Genomic DNA, 22,774 nt, shown 5'->3' on the forward strand with positions numbered 1-22,774 from the left:
AGTGGCTTATTCTAACAATGACCAAAGAGTGGCTTATAGTGATAAACCCACAGATATTTTTCTCCTGATGGTAGTTTTGCTAAATATCTATGTGAAGCTTTTTTTTTTTTTTTTTCTTTTTAGCTTCTTCATTGTTTTAGGTTTTGAGTTACTCCCAATGCTAAGCATGGCAGACAAAATCATCAGCTGGCTGGTGAATATTTAGCAGCTACAGTGCCAGATATTTTTCAGTCGGTGGAGACTAAAAAGGAGCTTAAAGAGGAGAGAATGTGACTCAACAGCAAGTTGAGTCATCAGACCAGATGTCAATACAAATACAAATACTGATGAATCACATCTTTGATTTTCCTTCTGTCCGGCCTCATTTGATGGGACTTGTGGCTGATGTTTCTTCAATTTCTCTGAATTCTTTCACTGCGTCTTTATGCAGTAGTTTTCAGTGTGACTGGTGGTATCAACATTTCTTGTGCAGAATTCAAATCACATGCTATTCACGAGGGATTCACAGGAAACAGTGGATTCATGTACTGGCCATGATGTGGAACACAAGAGCTGCTTCCCGGATATCATAATGTGCCTGTGCCTTGTTCAGCTACACTGCAAATGCTGAAAAAGAGTTGCTCCTCTTCCCCTGAATTTTTGAGAGTAGCTCAGAATGACACACATTTTCAATTATACACTTGCAATTACCACCAGTAACCACAGGTGTCGCCAAATCAACCAGAACTGTAACTTTAAAGCTGCAAAGTCATTTTTGACCACTAGAGGGGAAAAAAAACAAATGTAACCCTGAACTTCAGTTGTTAAGGCCAAAATGCTGGCAAACCACACATCCAACAGACACATTATTATCCCTTTGATGTGGTGTTTCGGGCCATCTGAAGAATATTAATCACTTTATTTTGGCTCTATTTTGGTCTGCAAATTCTTGTGAATGTTATGCAGCCATAAAATCTACAACAAAGAGCTAAAAGTGCAGTGTTGTTTCAGCTAAACTGATCCAAAGGCCAGTATTTCCCAGTAAAATTTTGTTTTTGTCACACTTCTTCAGAATAATTTTACTGCACAATAACAAGTTATCCAGTAGTGGCACCGGAAAGTCTTGGAGCTGATGAGGTACATATTGGATTTTGGACCACTTTTGCAGGACTTTTGTTCGACTGTAAAACACTGCAGATGGTTCACTGAACAAAGCTGACTCATTTTTCAAACTGTTCTTAACCTTTAAACAGTAACGCAACAGTAAATCGAACTACTTTTTCGACTGCTGTTTTCTCCTTTGCTCAGGTCAAGGGTCAAGCTTGGCAATGGAACAGCAGACCAGTTATGTTATTTTTTCCTTGGCTAAAGTTTGCCCTCAGAGATGATCAAATATCCATCAATAACGCAGCATTGCAGAAATTGCTATCAGCTGAGGGAAACATGTTAAATCAATGGTTCAATCCTGTTTTCATGATGTTGCTCATGCCTTTAAAACCAGCCGTTTGGATCACTGTGATTCTCTGGCATTGGTGAAAAATTACTCTCCTGCTTGCAGCTCATCCAAAACTGCTAGGATTTTGACTCAGGCCTGGAAACATGATCACATTACACTAACCCTGTCTTCCTTACACTGACCACCTGTTGCTTTTAGAATTGATTTCAAGATATTATTGATCACTTACAAAGCCTTGAGAGGCCTCACCTCTCTTATTCACCAGATCTGCTATTGCCCTATTCCTTCCCAGTCGTCCCTGGTTGTGCCAACGTCCAGGTTAATGTATAAAGTTGATAGAACCTTTGCTCCTCCACTTTGCAATGACCTGCCTGAGGAGATCAGGGCTGCAAACTGTGCAGAACATTTTAGTTTGTTTTACCCTCTTTGTGTTTTACGTGTGTTTTACTTTTATTGTAAAGCACTTTGTAACTGTGGTGCTATAAATAAAGCATCATCACACCTGTGAGGAACCTGATTGAAGACCCTGCTGAAAGTCTGTACTGTCTGGTTGAATGTTCTCTCGAACCACATGGCCTCTCTGCTTCATGAGTGTAATTTGTGTTTCATTAACTCATTAAGATTTGTCATACTTCAAAATGTGGCCAACCTCAAGTCTGAGAATGGAGAGTTCATAAATTAAAGAGGGTTTACACAGCAATACATTGACAACATATGCTTGCAAAATAGAGATTATATTAATGTCACAATTAAAGCTAGGCTGATTAGTGTTTTAATGATTTGCAATATTATACCATATATCAGCTTGTCACGGTCAAATGTTGCCAATATGAGACTATTGTAAAGTCTATGAAACCTGCAAGCCTTTTCATATTTAAGTGATTTGTTGGGAGGCCTCTGGAGAAAATACAGAGAACACTGAACAGTACTGCTGAACTTCCCTATGACCTCAGTTTATTTTCTCTGATCATCTTTAAAGTTTGATACCTCTTATAAATTATGAAAGACAGGGCAGAGCTAAGCACTGGAGCAGAGTAAGAAAACACAGGCCTAGACAAAGGAATAAACAGACATTGAAGAATTACAACACATCAGAATGGGAACATTAAGTGTGTGTGTGTGAGCAAGATATCTAACCAAAAGCATCTGTGGCATGTTGAAAACCAAAATGCGGCCAGTGGTGGTAAATTCATTTGGACAGTGGTAAACCAGCAGAGTGACAAAAATACCTCAGGCAAAGAATCACCCTTGCACTTAAAGCCCAAATTGCATGTTTAACACTTGACTGAATCCTGCCTCCTTATTTTTTCACTGCCCCAACAACTCTTTCACACAGGCCAGCGACAACAGCTCTCCTTCTCCCTCTCTTATTTACATGTGTCCCAGTTTTCCTGCCAGCGCAGAGGCCATGTCAGCCAGTAGCTCCTCCCTGATGCGGTCCTCCCTCCTCTGCAGCTCGTGGACGAAATGCCCCCTCAGTGTCCTCATCTCCATCACACGGCCCACCAGCTGCCTGCGTGTCACTACCTGCTCCTCTGCGGGGCAGTCTGAACTGTTGTCCACCAGCTCAGGCCTCTGGCCACATAGAGACAGAGCCTTTTTCAGTCCCCCCGCATCCGCATCCAGCAGCTGATCCACAGTATGTCTTCGACCCAGGTGGTCTGCATGGCTGAACACTGGGATGATGTGCCCCATGGCCTGGTCTCCATACAGCTCAAGGGTGGCTTGGATCGCCTGAGCCACATCCTGGTCAATCCCCTTGCTGGAGCCCGGAGCTCGGATCACCAGCAGGAAGGCATGTGGTCCAGGACCGGCGAGCTGAAGGCTCCTCAGAGCTTCCCTGGCTCTCTTATTGTTCCCAAGTGAAGGCCCCAAAAGATCTGGGGTGTCGATCACTGTAACCTCTGTACTGTCTGTTACTGTCCTTCTCTTGGTGCTCTCCGTTTGGGGGCCGATGGGTGTCCTTGGCTCAATGTTGCCCAACAAAGTCTCTGCCAGGGAGGTCCGCCCTCCACCGGCGGGCCCTAGCAGGATCAGCCTCAGGGCTGATTTGTTGGGGCTGCTGCTGGTCGGACTGATCTTTGATTCCAGTGCTCCATCTCTGGACGACCCTGCAGAGAAAGTTTCTATTAAATAAATAATAAAACACCTCATAGAATCAGGTATCAGCCCAAATTGAACGTTTCAAACATCTCCCATCTGACAGGACAAACAAGAAAAAGCAGAAAACCCCCATAAAATGAATCGAACTAAGATTAAGATGAACTGACCTGTGATTGCTTTGATGACAGCAGCCAGCCACTTGAACTTGGAGGAAAATCCTGATGGAGGAGTAGATTGTAAGTCGGTTGGTTTAACTGTTAATTATAGGCCTATAATTATTATGCAGCTCTATCACTGAAATAGCTCCAGCCCCCTGAGATACAAAATTGCTGTCATCTGTCTGGCGAGTTTCTCACTTCCTCTGACGACTCCAACTTACCCACTCAAACTGTAAACTTCTCCTGACCTGTTTACCTTCACTTAAAAAGTCAATTTGAAGCACACAGTGAAGAGTAAACAGCATCCAACACAAATGCAGGCAGCACTCACCCACGAAAAACCGCCAAATTCGAGACAGCCATTTAAACAGGCTCTGGATTCCTAAGACCCAAGACATACAGACAGAAACGTCAGCATCTGATTTTTTCAATTCGCAGGTGACATTTGCCACATTTTTATTTTATTTCTGGGGTCAGAAATGAGGGATGTATATTCTGTACCGCGAAGGGTTCCCACTAGGCGGCTCACCCAGCTCCAAAGAGCTGACAGACCTGAGACAGAAACAACAGCATGAGCTTGATTAGATCATTATTATGTCATCTATCATGCATAGCTTTGTGCGCTGTGAGTGAAAATCAGGCTGTGAAGGGGAGCAGAAAGTGACCTCTGACCTCTGACATATCACCCTGACTAAACTCACCAGTGAGAGAGCAGAACAGACGAATCGGCCATCGAATCAGAGCTGGGAGTGCTGCAGGGAAAACACACTACAGTCACTTATAGGAGGGGCCGTGAAAGATAAAAATGTGGTTTATATAGAAATGCACCATTTGAACATTGCTTGTGTTGCTTTTTAGTGGGGGTTATGGTAAATATAAAAAATATTTTAGGGCTCATAGCAGCTTTTGTAATTAATCTTAAAGTGAATCTGCTGATGAGAGACATTCAGGTTCAGATCCTGCAAACTGTCTACCTGTACGACAACTGTACACTACAGCACCCATGTTCATGGTGTGGCTCCTTTAAGTATGTTTCATAATTCTCGGACGACAATGGAGGTCTATAGCACAGATGAAACATTTGTTAGCAGAATGAATTCGTTGGTTCTGGTCTTTTCATCAGGATCTTGTTGTCCATCAGAAAGGTATCATCTGCTTAATCCTTTAGGGATGTGCACAGGTCTGCGGTTGTAAGTTGGTTTACCACATGTTGATATTAAGCACTAAAAATTGAGGGAGGTTAAGGTCAACCTCTGTATAGGACCCATAATTCCTTGCTAAATCCCTGATAATACCAACAGGGATGTTTGTAAATTCAAATAAATTCAAGCAAGTTAAATCTACACGCTCTTTAGTTTCCAGACTCATTATTTCTGAGGAGAGACCAATCAATCACCAAAAAAATATGGCTTATACAGTAGGTGAGGGGAAGTGTATGGTTTTCCAAATGAATATGGACGTGTGTGACTGACTCTGTGAGAATCTGTAGAGAAGATACCCCACCACAGTAAAAGCTCCCATCTGGACACTGTTGCTGTTCAGCCACAAGCCTTGAGAGAGTGGAGGGAGGAGAGCGAGACGTTAGTACTGCAGTGCTGTGCACAACTTATCATGGGGTTTACCTTTCACCCAAATGTGAAGTACAGAATGAAATACTCTGTGCTTCACAAATACTAAATTCCAAGGAAACCCTATTGTTCAATGCATGGCTTTGTATGTGTGAGTGCCTATAGGCGTGTCAAAGTTTACCTTCAAAGTAAATGCTTTCATTGTAATCTTTACAGCTATGTAAAGGCTGACAACACAGTTTTATTTCTTCCAGGGTTTTTTGATGGTGGGACCGTAGTGGAACCGTAGCACAAAGTAGTTTCAAACTGAATATTTCGAGAAACTTTATTTTGTTTATTTTCTCAAATTGCCAAAAGTGAGAAGTTGATTATTTTATTTTGAAAAACTAACCTGGAAGTCAAAAAGATTTTGCTGCTACCTTCATCTCAAACTACATACTTCATATTCCACATGTTTTACAAGATATGCTTGATGACTTCTCCAACTCACCTGTAACAGCATCCTCGGAGTTGTCCTTCTCACACTGACACTCCATTTCTCTGTGGTTGACAGACCTTCCGTGTCAAGAGAGCCAGAATATGCGCCAGCACCCCTGCTCAGAAGTTTCAACATAAAAGCCCTAAAAGTTTAACACAGCGCCGGGCTGACAAATGTTTTGCAATGTTTTCGTCACGATACAAACAACTCAAACTAAAACTAGGACTTCGACCAGGATTCAACTTGTTACTACAACAAAAAAAGTGCCTGGATATCATTTTCACAACATGTCACAATACATTCAGACGGTGGAAAGGCTACATAATCACTCAGTTGTATGTCAACGTGAAGCAAGTCTCAAGACTGGGTACATTAGAAAACTTGACACATACAATATTAAGAAGTTAAAGAGTCTACTTTAGCCCTTAGCAATGGCAAAATGCTCCTCAAGCTCCATTACCTGGTGTGCAGTCATATGATCCTCTCCAAGGAATGCCATCTACTTTCAGTCTATCAAAACCCGACGCAACCCACATGAGGTCAAAGTTCCACGTGATCCCTCCTTCCTGCTGTTGTGTTGAAACATCTGCCTGTGCAGGCCTGCTCCCAACAGGAACACTGCCCTTACTTTAATTGTGCTGTGTGGCAAAACAAAGCAGTGAAAAGGTCCAGGTATGCTGGTAATGCTGCAGTCTTACCGCGGCAGGACACACCTTCCTTCTTGCTACAAGAAGAACCGGAAATGCTGCTTCAGATGTACAGTGTACGGACGAACAAGAGCAAAGGCTGCAGCTGTAAAAGGTTTTATTGATGCAAATGCAGGATTATCAAAAAGGGTCATGTAGGTACCACATTTTCAGGACTGCTTACTGCACAGTGTGTTATTTTAGCATGTTGTAACTCACGTCAACCAGTTTGAGCGTACTTGATTTTTACATTCACACATTGATCGTGTAATGTGGGACTGAGTGACACACTGCGGACATTATCACTGATCTGCACAGAACTGTGCTGGCTTGCAAATAAAAAAAAGAGTTAAGCAACAGGTTTAATCTTTTCAAGCATAAGAGGAAATGTTTCTGCTGAACGCTGAACTCAGCGTCCCGGTCTGTCCCGACATTCACAGGCTACACCGTAAATTTGGAACTTGTTGCTTGATGTTAAAATAGTCCACAAAATTCACCAGAACAGTGGCTGAAGATATTTCTTCATCTGGAATCAAGCGTAGCCACAGACACACTGATCTGAATGAGCTCACGAAGGCACAGAGCGGTGTGTATCTAGCGCTTCATGGGCCCAGTTGGGCAACCAGAGCATCTATCAGCTCCTGCTTCTTTGTCCCAGTGGTCCGAACCCCAAACTGCTTACAGGCCTCCTTCAACACGGGCACGGTCAGCTTTCCCAGGGTGCCGTTCTGCACGTGGGCCCTCAGCTCATCTTCTGGCATCTCCACTTTGGGCTTCTTCTCGGCTCTGCCTCCGGCATCAGCTGCGAGTTCATTCATGGAGAAACCAGTCAAAAAATAGTCAGATATTTACTGTACCCTCCCACAAAACAACCACAACTGTCTGAAGTATTTCAAAGCCATCATAACTGATCAGTAACCCCTGCAGATACTGTGCATTCATTTTTGTTATGACTCTGACTCTGACCTGTTTTGCGTTTGGCAGCTGGTTTGCTTTCAGGGTTGTAGTCTGCAGGGTAGACCAGATCCTTAAACTCCTGAGCCAAAGGACCCAAACGCTGGTTAATCTGCTCCACTTTTGGCACTGAGACACAGACAAAGAGAGACACACCACACATGTACAAAATGTGTGAATGACAAAACAAGACATGACTGTACCAGCCACAGGATCTTTGCCTGATGCTCGTCCGTCTGCATCTTACTGATCAGGTCCTCTGTGTCCTCTGGAGCCACCATATCCAGGGCCAAGGCCTCCAGGTTCCTGTAATGCTGCTGGATGACTGGATTCTCAAAAGCCTCAGTCCTGCGTTACATTGTGCAGAAAGAAAACATGTTACAGAGAGAAACCAATTGATTGACTTGAATTCCACGAGAAAATGCCTCACAAAATGTTGCCAAAACAACACCACAGACACTTAGAGGATTACAGAATTTGATATGGTTTGTTTCTTTTTGCCATCTCCAAACTAAGACCTCGGCAAAGCAGCAAGCATGTACCTGTATTTGAAGCGCAGCTTGGAGACAATCTCCTTCATCTTGTCCACCTGCACTTGTGAGGCGGACGGACACTGGGGAGGATCCAGAGCGCGGATGTCGTCGGCGTATGGCAGGTAGATGACGTTGAAACCTAATACAGGCAAGAGAGATGACCAGTTGCCAACAAGCTTCAGTAACACCAATGACCTTGACTACAATAAAGGTGCCTTATCAGTGCAAACTGATCAGCTCTTTTCAAAGCTAGAGTTATAGAAACTGCAAAAGGAGCTGAAGTTTGTTTAAGAGTGAGACTCTTTGTATTAATCCGGCTGAGCCCAGCGGTGCAATACCTGGTGGTGTAATCTGCACTTTCCCTTCATCGACCTCCTCCTTCTGAGGCACCAGGGCAACGAATCGAGGCGGGTAGTTTCGGCGAGAGATGCAGCGGCACAGAGCGAACACATTCTTCTCGCTGCACTTGGTCAACAGGGCAGAGAACAGACACGCGCTGCCTGACGTGGAAAACACAGGATATGTCTGAGCTCAGCAAACCGACAAGGGAGAGGTTCAGTCCCACGAGGCCACTGTTCATTCATGGTGCTCTGAGACACTTTTGATGACAATGTCCAACAAATTGCAACAGTAGAAGTAAACATTTCACCATTGGCATGCATATCCAACAACAGATACTCAAAACTAAGATCTGGGGAATGTCTGGTACTCGTCAATCGGACACAGACAAATGGCGCTACCTTTCACCTCGTCCTCCTCAGGATAGAGGAAGACGGCAGGTCGGATATGGTGGTGAATTTTGAGCCTCTCCATCGGTTTGAATCCGATCAGGAAAAGTCCAGGATCTTCAAACTTCTTGATGGAGTCCACCTCATCCCTCTCCATCACTATCTGCTTCTTACCATACACCTACAGCACACACAAACGCACAGGGAGAAAAGAAATCACCAACATAATCACTGATAATTATGTTGATCATTGATCATCAATTCAAGTATGTCTTTCTGTGGCTGACACACTCTTCTGCTGAGTCTGCTCTAACCTGGGCTTTCTTTATTTCACTGGGCAGCAGCAGGCTGCCGGTCTGGGTGTGGAAGGTTCGGGTTTTGCTGCGGACCGGCTCGTTGGTTTCCCTGTAAAGTCTGACAGGAGCAGGTTTCCGAGCTGTCACAGCTGTCGCATAAATTCCCACGGCTACATTTACACCCTCACCAAGACACAGGTTTAACCTAAAGATGGCGGAGAGGGGAGGATGGTGTGAAGAACAGGAGAGGAGGAGTTGAGTGACTGAAACGACACAAAGATGAACCACAATGGAAGACGAAAAATAAACAGCGGGCAATAAATACACTGCAGAGTGCAAGACAGCGAGAACAACATTTATCTGTCTGGAAATGCTGACGTGTGACTTATCTCTACCTGGCCAAGGCTCTCTTCTTCTGTTCCTTGGCACGCACTCTCTTCTGGAGGTCCTCCAGTTTGTCGCAAGGCTCCAGCTGCAGGCCCAACTCGCTCTCATCCTCAGGAGGACTTACAATGTCACGAAAGAAGAGTGAGACATCAAAGCCGTCTGCTTTCATCAGATGCATTAAATCAATGATGACACCTAAGAGAGAAGAGACGAGTCCATGACATTTAGTCGCAATGTATCAAAAGCTGCAAAAGTTCCACGGCCAGCCATCATATTGCAGGTTTTCAGGAGAGTGGAGCACCCTTTGCTTCAGACATACCGGTCTCTTTGAGGTCACTGGCCTTGGTGCGAGCCTGTCGGTCCTTTGCACTGTCGCCCCCGTGTGGTTCGTCCCTGCATGTGAAGATCATGAGGCGCTTGTGTGAGAGGCGAAACTTGATGTCACCGTAGAGGTTGGCGCAGCACCACAGGGCATCGCCTAACGACGTCTCCCCGCTGCCCATGGTCTCTGCTGCTAACTGGGCACCTTTTTCCCCCCGCAGAGCGTCCACTTCCTGCACTCTCTTTGCACCTGTGGAGCAGACAGACAAAGGTAAGAGGACAGATGAGGGAAACAGAGTGAACAGGGGTGTAAGAAAGATATGTTTTAGCAATTTAAAACATTATTTTGAGGAAAAGAAAAAGCTACACAGATTATGAAGAAGGAAGGCTCAAGGCTTTTCATTGCAGTACTGACAGTGCTTACACTGAGCCCACATTATAGATGAAGTATGGCTGTATGTTAATTTGCAAATTGCAGCATCTTACCGGGCTCATCAAGGTCGTGGTAAACATAGACATGCTTGAATGAGTTCCTGGGATTTTTGCTCTGCTCTGTGCCGTAGAAAACCAAAGCCACCAGGTCCCTGTAACTACTAATGATCTTACTGGTGTACACACTGCGCACAACCTACAGGGACAGAACACAGACCCTTATTATCACAGGACGTCAGGCACATCAAACATAGAAGAAGAATCAGTATTAGTTTTTAGTTTTCTCCTGCAATTTCAGTCAAAAAATGTCTTCTTTCCTCCAAGTGACTTTTAGTGATCAGAATGATCAATGCCTTCCCCCACTATGCTGTCTCAACCTATACATGATCTTTGAAATAACTCCATATAACAACTTTCAACATTTCCAGTTGTTACAGCACAGTAATGGTTATTACCCTAATAAAAGAGACTAAAGATAACTGTCCATTTTACCTGCATGGTAATGTCAAAGTTAGAGGGCTGTCCATCTTCTCCTTTGATGAACATTTCCTTGGATGCATCAACCAAGAAAACCAAACTGTCTCTCCCTGTGCTCTTGTAATCTCCTGATAAAAACAGACAGCTTGATTTGTTATTATGTAACTTTAAGGGTTCCTACCGTGTCACACCTTTTGGTATCAAATACTGATAACACATTTAAACCTACATGTTAAAAGACATGGTATTAACTGCAGTTCATAACACCAAACTGCATGGTATGCAAATGTAATCAGATCAGATTGACCATTTACAGTTCTCTGATTGGTGAAATGCAATATGAACTATAACAATGTGGAGCAAAAACAAAACAGCAGAGAGGAATAATGACCAATTCAGAGTGACAGATAGCAGTTGACAGTTGTGCATTGTTTGCACTTCAGGTGTGATGAGAAGGCTTTCGTCTCACCTCCAGATTGCTCTCCTTCCTCTTGCTCTTCCTCCTCGTCCTCATTCTGGTAGTAGGCGTTCCACTCCGCCATCTGTGCTGCTTTTGTTTCTGTGAAATGATTCAGCGGTTCAGTAGGACGCAACACCTGGAAACATAAAGTGGCTTGAACTGTGTAGCAACATTTGATATCTAAACTGTGTAGAACCACCTCCATCTATGGGGCAATGGCCCATCTTACACCTTGTATTTTCTAAGGAAACACAAGGGTCAAAACCTCGGCCGGACCCAATCCCTGATCGAAGGTAGATCAAGCAGGACCAAGCAGTGGGCAGACCTGCATTGAGGAGTATTGCTACTCAAAGCACTTTATCTATTCAAAGCTAATGTCACTGAGTTAAAAAACATCAATAACGTTAAATCGTGTCTAAATTGCAAAGCTCATTTAAAACTGTAAACCTAACTTTAGCAAAGAAGCGTGGTGCCTATTTAACTTAATAAGGTAACATACTTGTGCAAAGGACAAAGTCATTCACATCAATTAATAATGTGTAATTAAGATACTATTAATGTTTAATTAAAGGAAACGGACATTTCAACTTTACCAAGGTAACGTTAACGTTAGCAGGTTAGCTTAGCCTATGTCTAGCCACTGTACGTGTCACTGATTTTTCGGGGTCGCTTAGGTAGCAAATGCACATTTCTCATGATGTACACATACTATCTGTTCTAAATACATTACAGCAATAATTCGAAGACATAGTAAGTCATTGTCGTTGCATTTATTCACTTACTGTAAGACTGTCTGCTACCCTCTGACCACAAGCCCAGACTAGTTTCAATGGCTGGCGCGTTCAGGTACGTGAGCGAGCACGCTGAGAATCGTACGGAACACCTCGTCGTCTATTGGGCACTTGTATGCCCATCTAAGATACAGGCCAATCCTAGTAATGGAGGCGGGATTTATTTACAGGGAGGCTCGACTCCGGAAGAAAGGTCCCCGCTCCATGCGAAAGCACTGTTTCTGACAGTTATGTTATTGTTTACAGTTAGACAGTGACACAGCAAGACCTGTCAGCACCCGGCAACTGCGGTGTATATTTGTGACTTTTTGTATTTTTTACTTTTCACTTATATAGTCTATAGCCTGTATTTATAACCGTAACAATTCCACGATAAGAGTTTTACTTTAGAGGTTGTTTTTAAAGTTTTGTTTGCTAGCTGCCGGTAAGCTAGCTAGCTGGCCAACTCTTGGTGAATGTGAGTCAGCTAACTTTATGCTAGTTTAGCTACAGCTGTGATATTGAACGAATCCCTTTGTATCATCATGGACCAAACTGACTCTTATCCAGTGAAACTGTACATTTACGACCTGTCCAGAGGCATGGCCCGCCAGCTGAGTCCTGTCATGCTGGGTAAGTTTCTGACGAGCTACCCGTTGGTTGGATGAGGAACGGTACTCAGGCCTGACCTCTGACTTTTTGATGGCAACTTGATACACAGATAAAGTTGGAATAAGTTATTCTGATTCGATTTTTTTTTTTTGTTATCACAGGGAAACAGCTTGACGGAATATGGTGAGTGCATCTTATTATTGGCTTATTTTGTAGAAGTCTTCACAGAAATACAGTTGACTGTGGTGAACTACTTTGACTGGCTTGGTTTTATTGGAATAAGGTGTTTTGGTATCTTACAGGCACACTGCTATTGTGGTCCATGGGAAGGAGTTCTTCTTTGTAGGAGAAGGCATCAACAGTTGTCCCCCTGTAAGAATCAGATACAAAGCACATATGATATCAGCCCTTTGTCATGCCTACTACTGTAAAGGAAAGTGCCTGTACTTAGAAAGTAATGTGTCAACATCTGTTTATCAGCGTGTTTGGAACAAGGCATCCACTGAGCTGTGTATGTGTGTGTGTCCTAGGGTGGCACCCCCTTGGGTCAGCCTAACTCCATTGTGGACCTTGGCTCCACAGAGGTGTCTGCAGACATCTTCATGGATTACCTGATGTCACTTTCGGAGTCCACATACGGGTAAAGGCTCAGATGCACCACACACATTTGAATCCCAGTGGGGCCATCCTGGGGGTCAGGGTCACTTTACCAGGAAAGGACTTTGATGCAAAATAAACATGTTTCAAAAATTCTTACTAATCTGTAGTTTTGATTTTCAATACATTGAAATGTCCAAAGTTGCAATGCTAATGACAATGCAACCAAAGAAAAGCAAATGACATTTAAAGCCTCGCACCTCTTGCGTCTTCCTGTTATCTCTGTCAAAATGTCTCTATCTTGTATTTTCCTGCTACTCACCCGCCCTCCTCCACCCTGCCTGGCCTCTCTGTCTATTCTCTGAATTTACATCTCAATCTCCTTCGTCTGTCTCTTCTTCATTCCCCTGACTCACAGAAGTGACAAGTACAACCTGTTTGAGCACAACTGCAACGTTTTTAGCAACGAGGTGGCTCAGTTCCTCACGGGTAAAAAGATCCCATCGTACATCACTGACCTTCCATCTGAAGTACTATCCACGTAAGTTAACAAGTGCTGTAAAGCTGTTCTTGCATCATCAATGTTCCTCTTATTTTCCTCTCTGTCTTATTGTCTTGATCTTGAGTTAAACTCTGTAAGGTCTGTAAGGTAAGCAGTGTCATATTTGGCTCCTGTCACTTAATTTTAGTGACCTAGTAGAGATGTAGAAAACCTTTTCAAGACATATTAAGTCCTCAGTAAGGCAGGATGGAAAACAGTGGGTATAGGAAAATAGTAAACTGCACCAGTTCACCCCACATAAAGCCTGAGATCCAATGAACATCCCAGACTGATGATTTCTTGTGTGAGAAGATATGATTTTTCCTTTGATTGGCTCGACTCTTACCTCCCTGAGGAGGTGACACTGACAGTAGAGAGCAGAAACATAAACACAACATACATGAGGACGTGGGACATTGATCGTAGCAGTTACAGCATACAAAAGCTGCATCTGTTCGTTCATATGCTGTCATTTGTTTAGACTTTCTTTAGGTGTGACCATACTGTCTGCTGTGTTTCCTCTTTAGGCCATTTGGCCAGGCTCTCCGTCCTTTACTGGATTCCATTGTCATAAATCCTGGAGGGAACAACATAACCGGACAGCGATAGACAGGGCTGTGCACATTAAAGAAAATACTGTCATTTACGGGTTTGGGCAAGAGCAGGACACTCATCACCAGCCAGACCAGGATAACATCTCTGCCTGGGGTTGATCCTTGCTATAAGTCACTTTTCCAGCTAACCAGCTATCATCAGACCTTTTGTCTTCTTTGTTCAGTTTTAACTTTGCATATAACCAGCTGTTGTCTTACCATCAAAGTCTGATTAATCATTCAATTCAATATTCCTTTATTAGTCCCGCAAGGGGAAATTCCAAAATCATACCTTATCATGCTCTGACCAAACATCGGCCTTGTCTCTCACCCTTTTTGTCATTCAATGCCATGTGACAGATTGGAAAAGAGAGTGGAGTTTCCTGCTTCCACATTCCCCCTCATCACTTCATCTCCTCGTGGTCATTCACACAGGCCTCATAAATGTTCGTTTAGCATGCATATCTGGGCTTCTGAGTTCAGAGACTCTTCAGGATTTTCATTACAATTTATCACAATTCTCCTGATATTTGGCCAAAGTTATGCTTCCTTTTGCTTTTTTCATGTTTGTTAATGGATTTTATTATGTATCCAAGGATACACGTTATATTAAAAGTCTATCTGGATCTGTATCAAAATGCACAGTGATGTGACGCTTGCTGAACCATTCTCTCTTTTTAACATATCCTTTTCCATTAGGACTGTTTTCCCTGTGGTCATTAATATGACAGGGCTAACTGAAAGCTCTCAGTAAAGCAGTCCTGCCGACCTTTCTTTATATTCAGTGTTTTAGAAAATGCACTTCGACCAAATCTAAGGAGTTTCTCTTTGGTGTCCATGTGTATCACTCAGGAACATGTCATGACCACAGAGGACAGGTTTGTGTTGAAATACAGGACCAACTGTGTACATCTGTCAGTTGCTTCTCTTGCCAAGACTTTGTTTTTGAATACTGAAATATTGTTTAATTTGTATTTACTCAGCAAAGCCGATCATAATGAATTTCATACCAACAGCCACTTACCTGCATTACTTCAGGGTCACCGATCCTTCCTTAATGAAAAACATGTGTTTTTGTTGACATCAGTGTCTTTATTCTCCCATCAGCTCAGTTACTTTCCTCAATAGGAATTGGAGTTGTTATTTTGAATATACTTACCGTTGGTATTGTTAAACTAATGCTATTACACCTACTTGATCAGGCTTAAAGAGCATCTGCAGGTTCTTAAAAAGTATTGAATTGTTTCAAATGGAATTTCATGTACATGCACATGGCCTCTAAAACTGCTCCTAACTCTTAAATTGGATTGTATAAGGATGTTGTTTTATTTTTGGCACCTCAGTGAAGAAGCTCGTACTGACCTGCAGAGAGAAATCAAGAGTCTTTGACACATTTTTTACACAAACAATGGTCTTAAATGTATTAATAAAAAGTGCGTCTCAATGCTACATTTTGACACCCTGCACTTTGTGTGACATTAAAATATCGACTATTTCTTGACATCGTGCTGTGAACTGATTTGTTTTGAAGAGCAGCTCTGTTCTCACATTTTAATAATATATGCAAAGGAACGCATTGAAGGTTTATGTTCTGTGTTGATAAGAACAGGAGTTTTTATTGGATTAGGAGAGACCTGTCATTAAATTAGGTCCATTTCAGGACACCAACCGGACATACTTTGGGTTCATGCACTATCCAGAACAGCCACAGGGTGGCACTACAGGCTCACTGCTTCATGCCTGAATGCCTTGAATCGTGTTGACTGAAACATGTTTCTGTCTCTTGCTGCCTCAATAGGTAGCTGTTAATTAAAGCAGTTGTTTTGAGGTTTTATTCCCAGCTATGATACACACACACTTTACTATATTCTTTCAAGAAAGAATCGGTAAAAGTGATCACTAATTGACTATTTTAAAGCCTTATTGACTAATTGTGACTTTTTACTGATGCTAGTAACTTGATCCCACTCAGAATTTGTCATGAAGTTTGTGGTTGCAGGGAGTTTTGTTCCGTGTGTTCCGTATTTAGCGGAATCAAGAATCATTTCTTTGATACAAACACAATTCAAACCAAAGCCTCATATGAATTTTACAATCTTTAATATTTCTTCTTCAAAAATGGCATCAGTTACTAAACAATCCTCTGCAAAGAACATTTCTAGAACATTTTGGGTATAAATTAGTTGTTTTGTAAGAAGAAGTACAGATACATACAGTATTTACACATTTTCATACTGTATATCACACCAATACACTCTGGATTTACTTTTTACTTTTACATTTATCATCATTCTTTTCTCTTCTTTATTCTTTGCTATATAGTTACTATAAAGTACACCAGGATGATAACCTGCAGAGGTTCATGGTGGCAAAGTGGGATGAATTCCCTCTCTTCACCGAGCTCAAACAAACAATTTCTATTGCAGTTCAGCAGTGACAGTCCAGCATCCTAACGCAGAATTAAATATCACAGTCTTTTCTCTGCATGTGCAAACCAGTTTGAACCAAACTGCTGAATTCTCACAAGTGTTTCACTGCAAATCAAATTTATACTCAACACTACTTGTTTTTGCACCTTGTCTGTACTATGCAATCACACAACAGAAAGATTATCAATGCTTCAGACAGCCTGTCTGCTTTATAGTCACTTTGTCCTACACTACAGTTAATTTGTGTCACTGTGTTTTGCCACTAGTGTGAAAACCCATTACAATAATGTGACATACAGTACAGTAGGCCTGCTTTATCCTCTTCTATTGCACATTAGAAAAATTGCACAACTCGGCTAGTATAGATCTCTGTATGCATCATGTTTCATGTTACTAAAATCATTAACATGAAATAATCTGACATCAACAGCAATTATAATAAATACTCAGAATTAAAATGACTTAGTTCATAAAGCCCTTATTCAAACAAACTATATACAGTTGTAGGAAATGCCATTAAATAAACATATTTACACAATGTTCATAAATAAAGCAACACAGAATTTCTGATGAGCTTTGCACCACGTAAAACCTAAAAAAAAATTGAGCTCAAAAAGATTGAATCATAATTTACACAAGAAACATTTGTCTTAAATAGATGAAAAATGAGTTCTACCTACAGTGAACAGAGGGGTTCTGTTGTTTCAGCTGGAGAACTCGCATGAAAAACCTTGTTCAGGTTCTTAACACCAACATCGGGAAACGTCTGTCGCTTATAAAGACTGATTTTATGCTTCTAAATCTCAACATTTTAAAATCACAGCATCAAGCATTGAGAGGAAACGGTGCCTGCCCAGCATCCTTTGCTACACTGGTAATGAGACACAGAAAATACTTACAGACACGGTGAACTTTTGTGTCAAAGTCTGAGTGAATGACAACAGGAGACAAGTGTTTGGGTTCTTTACCACAGCATCAGTCACAGTGCTCTTAATGGGATTTGTTAACACTCCATTTTCTAGAACTTGTTCTAGAAAACAAACTGTATAAAGAGCTTAAGTCTGAGAAAGAAAGACGTTGACAGTATGTCTGTTTGTGTGTGATAGTGGATGAAAAGAAGGGGCTCATCCTGCAGTAAGATGCTCATAAAAACATCACCTGTTGACCTGTCTTTGAACACACCGTGTGTGGTTCACCGTGTGGGGCTTGAGGGTCATGAGGGCAAATATGGAGTTTTTTCATTATGGAGCAGTTGTGTTAGGGCCCTGGGTGATCAGCCCATCCCTGTGGATGGTGAATGTTTGGGTGCGATCACACCTCTGCTTTACTTGGTTTGAACCAAAGCTGAAAATGTGATTTTGCTGCATTTTTGGTTTGTCTAAATTCACACTGCTCAATTCCTATGATTTACAAACATATCTTGCAACCATGCAAAGTTCAAGCTTTTGGCAGAGGGAGGGAAAACTGATGCTAGTCTGATACCAAGGCTCATGTTTTTAGATACTTCTTTGTAGTTATCTGGTGCCACCCAGTGGCATTGTTCACATATACCATTTAAAATACTGGATGTGATTCTGTCCATTGAGTTTGTCACAACTTTCAAAAAGAATTCACTTTATAGTAGACAGGCAGCAAAGGCTTAGAAGGTGTGTAGTTAAAATCAGTTTTATGTCTACATGTGTTGCAGCCCAGGTCACAAAAGAGCTTATGTTCTTGATCTAGCTTTACTTTCATAATGTCAATCTGATTTAGGTGTCTTAATATATTACATAAAATCCATTATGGATACTGAGTCCAAAGATTTCTTCAGGGAAGAATCAGAAACAGAAATTTTAAAACTGTAGTGGATGTTTTTAAAAGTGGCTATAATCAATATTCTATAATGACAATGCACGTCACTTTCGCCTGAAACAGGCTGCTGTTTTCAGTCAAAAAGATCTAAAAACACACTGTACATTATTTGCTCGGCACCAAAAGCAGAAAGACAAAATTAGCGACCAGCTAGTGAAGAAAGTGGAGCTTTTAGCAGCTAAAGAGCCGGATGGAGTTAGCAGAGACACAACCGGAGCTGAAAGGAAGGTGAATATTGAAATACTGGTCCAGCTTCTGAAAGAAATCCCTCACTTTCTGCTGTTAGAAGAAACTTTTTTGCATATCGGTTGCTCTTGAAAGTCCTGAATTTATGTGATGCCAGGGACAAAAAGACAGGCTTCTTTGCATCTTCCTTTGTTTTATGTTGTTTATACAGTATGTGTCTGGTTTAGCTGCAAAGAGACATTTGGTCTGTTTTGCTTGACTCTTAATTCAGCTGCGACAACAAACTTCACACTTTAACCACATAAAAGGTTGAGCATCATAAAATCCTGTTCTTTTAGCCCAAATATTATAACGGAACCTTTTGGAAGTGTTGATGAAGACACTGGCATCATCACTGGCAGTTCACCCCATTGTGCATTTCCTGAGGGTGTTGCCACCATAAACTTTGACCAACAAGTACAGTGGATGTACTAACTATTAGCTGTTGCACATGCATAGCAGCAGAATCGCTGCGCAGTGTCCTTTGCTGTCCAGGCCTCAGAGATAAGATGAGAAATGTCTTAACGCTCCAGGCCTGGAAATGCCTCAGCGAATCCCCCTGCAATGGTGCCTGGGGGCTGGAAATTACACACAGGCATCCACACACGTCCATACACTCTGAGTTATGACCCAGACAGTTCAGTAGTGAGAGACCCAGATCCACAGTGACTCCTTCCCTTTACCTCCCCCAAGGAAGGAAAACAAGCAGCCATGTACGTTTGTTTTTCTATTTTTCTCTACGCTCTCCTCCCTTTCTCTTCTTTTCTAAAGAGTTGCAGCCTCTGGCCCTTACTCTGTCCCTCTCTTTCCTGCTCTCCCTCTCACTGGTCGGGATGGAGGCTGATGGGAGCTGACATGATGGTGGCATTGTCCTCACTTTCGAGTTAATGTGACCCCGGGGATGCTGTCCCTGTATGCTTGGCCTGATGGCACAGAATGCAAAGCGCTTCAATGTGGGAGGAGGGTGAGAGAAGGCGAAAGGGTGAGAAAGAACCAAGGAGAAAACAGCTGTGCATGGAGGTAGACTGAGAGATGCAACATAGTAGAAGTGTTTTTACAAGAAGAACAAGAGGAAACTTATCAAAGAGCTGCACAAAAAGGCATCCACGGGGCCTAGAAGTGACCTGAACTGTGTTACCTTGAGATGATTTAAGATTGCACTGTAACTAAGTATTTAATCTAATGTTATCTAACTTATTTCTTAAATCTTCTAAATTAAATCCTAATTTTAATGCTTTCTCTGAATGACTTTTCTGTGATCCAGTCAAATAAGCTGTAAATAAGGAGATTTAAATCAGCCTTTGAGGATGTAGCTATATAATTTAAAAATGTTGAAGTACAGAAATGTCCTCTGTTGCCAGATTTTGATGATGACTGATAGAGAATATATGAATATGATAGACGATTAGACCCAAATTGAGTATTGTTTGAAACCCTTATGCTCCATTTATACTTAATATAAGTTGGATTTTTACAGCCTCTTACCACAAATTGACCATAACAATGAACAGCCATCAAAAATATATGACCTGGTGCTGAGACACTGCGCTGTTTAGAAAACAGTTCCCAAACTTTTCAACCACTGCAAAGCAATTTAGTGAAAATACTGTATGTGCTCAGCCCTCAGCTCCCTGTTGTTGCATTCAGCTGTGGTTTAATCAATGTAACTTAGAGGAACAGTTTACAGCCAGCAGCCAGTTAGCTTAGCTTAGCGTTAAGCCTGGACGCATGCTAGCCTAGCCACAACTAGCCTGACTCTGACTAAAAGTAACAAAGTCTGCCGACCAGCATTTCTAAAACAAATTGATGAGCACGTTATATCTGGTTTCTTTAATCCAGACAAAACTGAAGTGTAATAATGACACAAGACTCCAGGAAGGTAGTGCATGTCTAAGTATTTTGTTTCTGTTGCTAACCTAAGCTAAGTGGCTGCTGGCCTGAGCTTCATATTTAGCATGAAGATATGAGAGTGCCATTGATGTTGTCATCTAATTCCTGACAAGAAAACCTGTAAGTGTATTTCCCGAAATGTTAAACTGTTCCTTAAAGGTGGAGGGAGCAGTGGGTGGCTTTAGAGGAGCATTCCTAACCCTCCAGCCTGTAGGTGAAGCACAGAAATGGATCTTAAGGGTTATAAACCACTTTTACATCAAATACAGCGAATGGCAATGAGTCAGTGTTTGAATTGACAATGTCAGGAAGTATAAGCTCTGGACGCAGCTTTGGCAGCCCCAGACTCATCATGGAATGGTTTTTAACACGCGGACCCGACTATGAGTCAAGTTACCTTACAGCCACACGTACCAATGACCTACTGTACCTAAACTTAACCAGAGTTACTTGGCTAATGCAAACACACTGTTCATTCCTGCCAGATCTGACAAGAAACAGTAAAACGTAAAATACTACTGCAAACAAAAAGAAGCTTTCTCCCTCCTCTGAGAGCTGGTGCAAGTAAGAGTTTCAGAGTTCTGCCCCTGTTCCTATGAGGCCTGCACTACCACGATGAAACCACACCGTAGTGCCAAAATCTGAGAATCTGTGAAAGCTGTGTGACCTAGAGGAGCCTCCGAGTGGCTTTAAGCAACCTTGGTAGATTTCCCTTCAGGTAGATTCAATATGCTTTATATGATCAATGTACAAGACCCTTCCTTGTGTCCAATAAAGACATTTACCAGCTGAGTCCAGTATCTGTAAGAGTGGTGGTTCTGCTATGCTGTTTTTCTCCTGAATCTCACTGCTTCCACTTGTCAAAACAACCCTTTTCATCTCACCTTCATCCCTCACCTGTTGGGCCAACTGTCCCAAACTCTGGCAGTTAGCTAACACTAAAAACTTTTGTTATGTTTAACATCGCAGCAGGCTGCTGTCTGAGGCCTTGGTGCTCAGACGGTCACCTCAGTTGTACTGTGGGTGGAGTAGCTCTTCTGCCTGGTGTGATGGTAGTAGGGCGGTTGAGATGGGTGCTGACCCTGTAGATGCTGACCCTGCCCTGCCCCCCCTCCAGCTCCTCCATACATCCCCCCATAGGGCTGGCTAAAGAGATCCGGCATGTTCTCTATGCTCTGCTGCCTCCTGGTGGAGTAGCCGTGTCTGCGGGTGGAGCTGTGCGTGGAGGAGGAGGTGTGCCCCGGGGCAGAGGCCTGCCTGTGGACGTGGCGGCCAGTCGGCTCCCAGGCTTTGAAGGCCGAGTTGGAGAGCAGTGGGTGCGTGGTAGTCTTGGGGAGGCGTGAATGCTCTAGGTGGCTGGAGGGGATGGAGATTGAGAGGGGGGCATGGACGTCATGGTGCGATGACAGGGACTGGTGGATGTATGACTTCTCTTTGGGCTGTACGGGCACAGGCTGGAAGGCGGGCGGTGCAACCGGCTGGTATTGGGAGAAGTCCATGAGCGGGAAGCTCTTATAGTAGCTGCGAGACGCACTGTGTGCTGTAACAAAAAGAGGAGTGGGTGAGATGAAGCATTCATCAGTGAGCTAGGACATTAAGTCTGTCGGTATATTACCTAATTTCCATGCTAACATGAGTCAAAGGTTGACCATGTGAGGATGGTTCGGCATATTGACTAAACTGGGATACAGGGGGCAGGGGAGTAAAGTGGAGGTGCCAATGGCCCCTTCCCTACTTCCTACCCCCTACTTCTGGTGCCCTTGTTTGGAGCGCACCCATCTTCAAACTCAGCCTTCATTTTGATCTCAACTGCATGACTGCATCCTGCACCGCTGTAAGGCTATCACACCCACAAAATCTGTTCTAGTGCTCAAAATCACTTCTGTGGTACTTCCTATGATGATAGGTTTCTCTAGGACCTCATGCTGCCGTGATGACAGACACATTCACAGACAGGCTCACAAGGTGAAAGTGATATCCACCACACTGTTGCAGCTAAAGTCATATGGGCCAAGAAAGTGGGTTAGCCAGACATTGTGGAAGGAAAAAAAAAGAAAATGAGAAAGGTAAATTATTACTCAAACTGTCAGCTGTAAACATCCGTTGGAGTTTATAGACCAACTTCCTGGTTCAACTTTGACCTACTATTATCAGGCTTTTCCTGAGTGATGTGGGAGACAGACATTTTAGGCATTATCACTTTTGTTTTTAACTCCAAATAAAATGATTTAGATATTCGGCCCAACACTG

The 22,774-nt window shown here is 42.7% G+C and overlaps 4 protein-coding genes across 7 annotated transcripts in view; 1 reads left to right on the forward strand and 3 right to left on the reverse strand.

The window, feature by feature from the left end:
- Positions 1–2,372: 2,372 nt before the first annotated feature.
- LOC143339533 (GTPase IMAP family member 4-like) lies at positions 2,373–6,426 on the reverse strand. 2 transcript variants are annotated; one of them, XM_076760826.1, is made up of 8 exons: positions 6,203–6,426; positions 5,755–5,857; positions 5,169–5,246; positions 4,398–4,448; positions 4,198–4,248; positions 4,028–4,078; positions 3,706–3,756; positions 2,373–3,546 (listed from the first exon to the last, which is right to left on the reverse strand). In XM_076760826.1, the coding sequence occupies exons 2-8, from the start codon at positions 5,798–5,800 to the stop codon at positions 2,807–2,809; spliced, it is 1,068 nt and encodes a 355-aa protein (XP_076616941.1). In that variant the 5' UTR covers positions 5,801–5,857; positions 6,203–6,426; the 3' UTR covers positions 2,373–2,806. The 2 variants fall into 2 exon arrangements, with proteins under 2 accessions (XP_076616941.1, XP_076616940.1); XM_076760825.1 differs by having other exon boundaries at positions 5,755–5,884; positions 6,203–6,223.
- Positions 6,427–6,529: 103 nt separating this feature from the next.
- Positions 6,530–11,866, reverse strand: xrcc6 (X-ray repair complementing defective repair in Chinese hamster cells 6). 2 transcript variants are annotated; one of them, XM_076760823.1, is made up of 13 exons: positions 11,799–11,866; positions 11,026–11,115; positions 10,572–10,684; positions 10,134–10,275; positions 9,646–9,897; positions 9,335–9,521; positions 8,958–9,144; positions 8,656–8,824; positions 8,254–8,415; positions 7,925–8,054; positions 7,630–7,730; positions 7,395–7,511; positions 6,530–7,230 (listed from the first exon to the last, which is right to left on the reverse strand). In XM_076760823.1, the coding sequence occupies exons 2-13, from the start codon at positions 11,096–11,098 to the stop codon at positions 7,031–7,033; spliced, it is 1,833 nt and encodes a 610-aa protein (XP_076616938.1). In that variant the 5' UTR covers positions 11,099–11,115; positions 11,799–11,866; the 3' UTR covers positions 6,530–7,030. The 2 variants fall into 2 exon arrangements, with proteins under 2 accessions (XP_076616938.1, XP_076616939.1); XM_076760824.1 differs by having other exon boundaries at positions 11,026–11,152; positions 11,799–11,841.
- A 98-nt stretch (positions 11,867–11,964) lies between these two features.
- On the forward strand, positions 11,965–15,628 carry desi1b (desumoylating isopeptidase 1b). Its single transcript, XM_076759172.1, has 6 exons — positions 11,965–12,419; positions 12,560–12,581; positions 12,701–12,770; positions 12,929–13,038; positions 13,414–13,536; positions 14,064–15,628. Exons 1-6 carry the CDS (start codon positions 12,332–12,334, stop codon positions 14,143–14,145), a joined length of 495 nt encoding a protein of 164 aa, XP_076615287.1. The 5' UTR covers positions 11,965–12,331; the 3' UTR covers positions 14,146–15,628.
- A 598-nt stretch (positions 15,629–16,226) lies between these two features.
- shisa8b (shisa family member 8b) overlaps positions 16,227–22,774 on the reverse strand; it is a 34,758-nt gene continuing 28,210 nt past the window's right edge. Inside the window, exons 5-6 of one of the 2 annotated variants that reach the window (XR_013079261.1) lie at positions 17,876–22,064; positions 16,227–17,842 (exon numbers count right to left, since the gene is read on the reverse strand). Coding sequence is in view for 1 of the 2 variants with exons in the window: in XM_076759030.1 (XP_076615145.1) it covers positions 21,520–22,064 (545 nt within the window). In the remaining variant the exon portion in view is untranslated. Of the gene's footprint in view, positions 22,065–22,774 lie in introns of both variants that reach the window. The other variant, XM_076759030.1, reaches the window with a different exon arrangement.

This window comes from Chaetodon auriga, chromosome 20 (genome assembly GCF_051107435.1).
Source record: "Chaetodon auriga isolate fChaAug3 chromosome 20, fChaAug3.hap1, whole genome shotgun sequence".
Taxonomy (NCBI): Eukaryota; Metazoa; Chordata; class Actinopteri; order Chaetodontiformes; family Chaetodontidae; genus Chaetodon; species Chaetodon auriga.

Coding starts and splice junctions, on each gene's coding strand:
- xrcc6 (XM_076760823.1), bottom strand. CDS start 11,098: ATGGCGGAGTGGAACGCCTACTACCAGAATGAGGACGAGGAGGAAGAG. Junction 9,898..10,133: donor CCACGACCTTGATGAGCCCG/GTAAGATGCTGC, acceptor TCTGCTCCACAG/GTGCAAAGAGAGTGCAGGAA. Junction 8,055..8,253: donor AGTGCAGATTACACCACCAG/GTATTGCACCGC, acceptor TGCCTGTATTAG/GTTTCAACGTCATCTACCTG.
- LOC143339533 (XM_076760826.1), bottom strand. CDS start 5,800: ATGGAGTGTCAGTGTGAGAAGGACAACTCCGAGGATGCTGTTACAG. Junction 4,449..5,168: donor TCTCTACAGATTCTCACAGA/GTCAGTCACACA, acceptor TTTTCCCTGCAG/CACTCCCAGCTCTGATTCGA. Junction 3,547..3,705: donor TGTCATCAAAGCAATCACAG/GTCAGTTCATCT, acceptor CTTTCTCTGCAG/GGTCGTCCAGAGATGGAGCA.
- desi1b (XM_076759172.1), top strand. CDS start 12,332: ATGGACCAAACTGACTCTTATCCAGTGAAACTGTACATTTACGACCTG. Junction 12,420..12,559: donor GCTGAGTCCTGTCATGCTGG/GTAAGTTTCTGA, acceptor TTGTTATCACAG/GGAAACAGCTTGACGGAATA. Junction 12,771..12,928: donor GCATCAACAGTTGTCCCCCT/GTAAGAATCAGA, acceptor TGTGTGTCCTAG/GGTGGCACCCCCTTGGGTCA.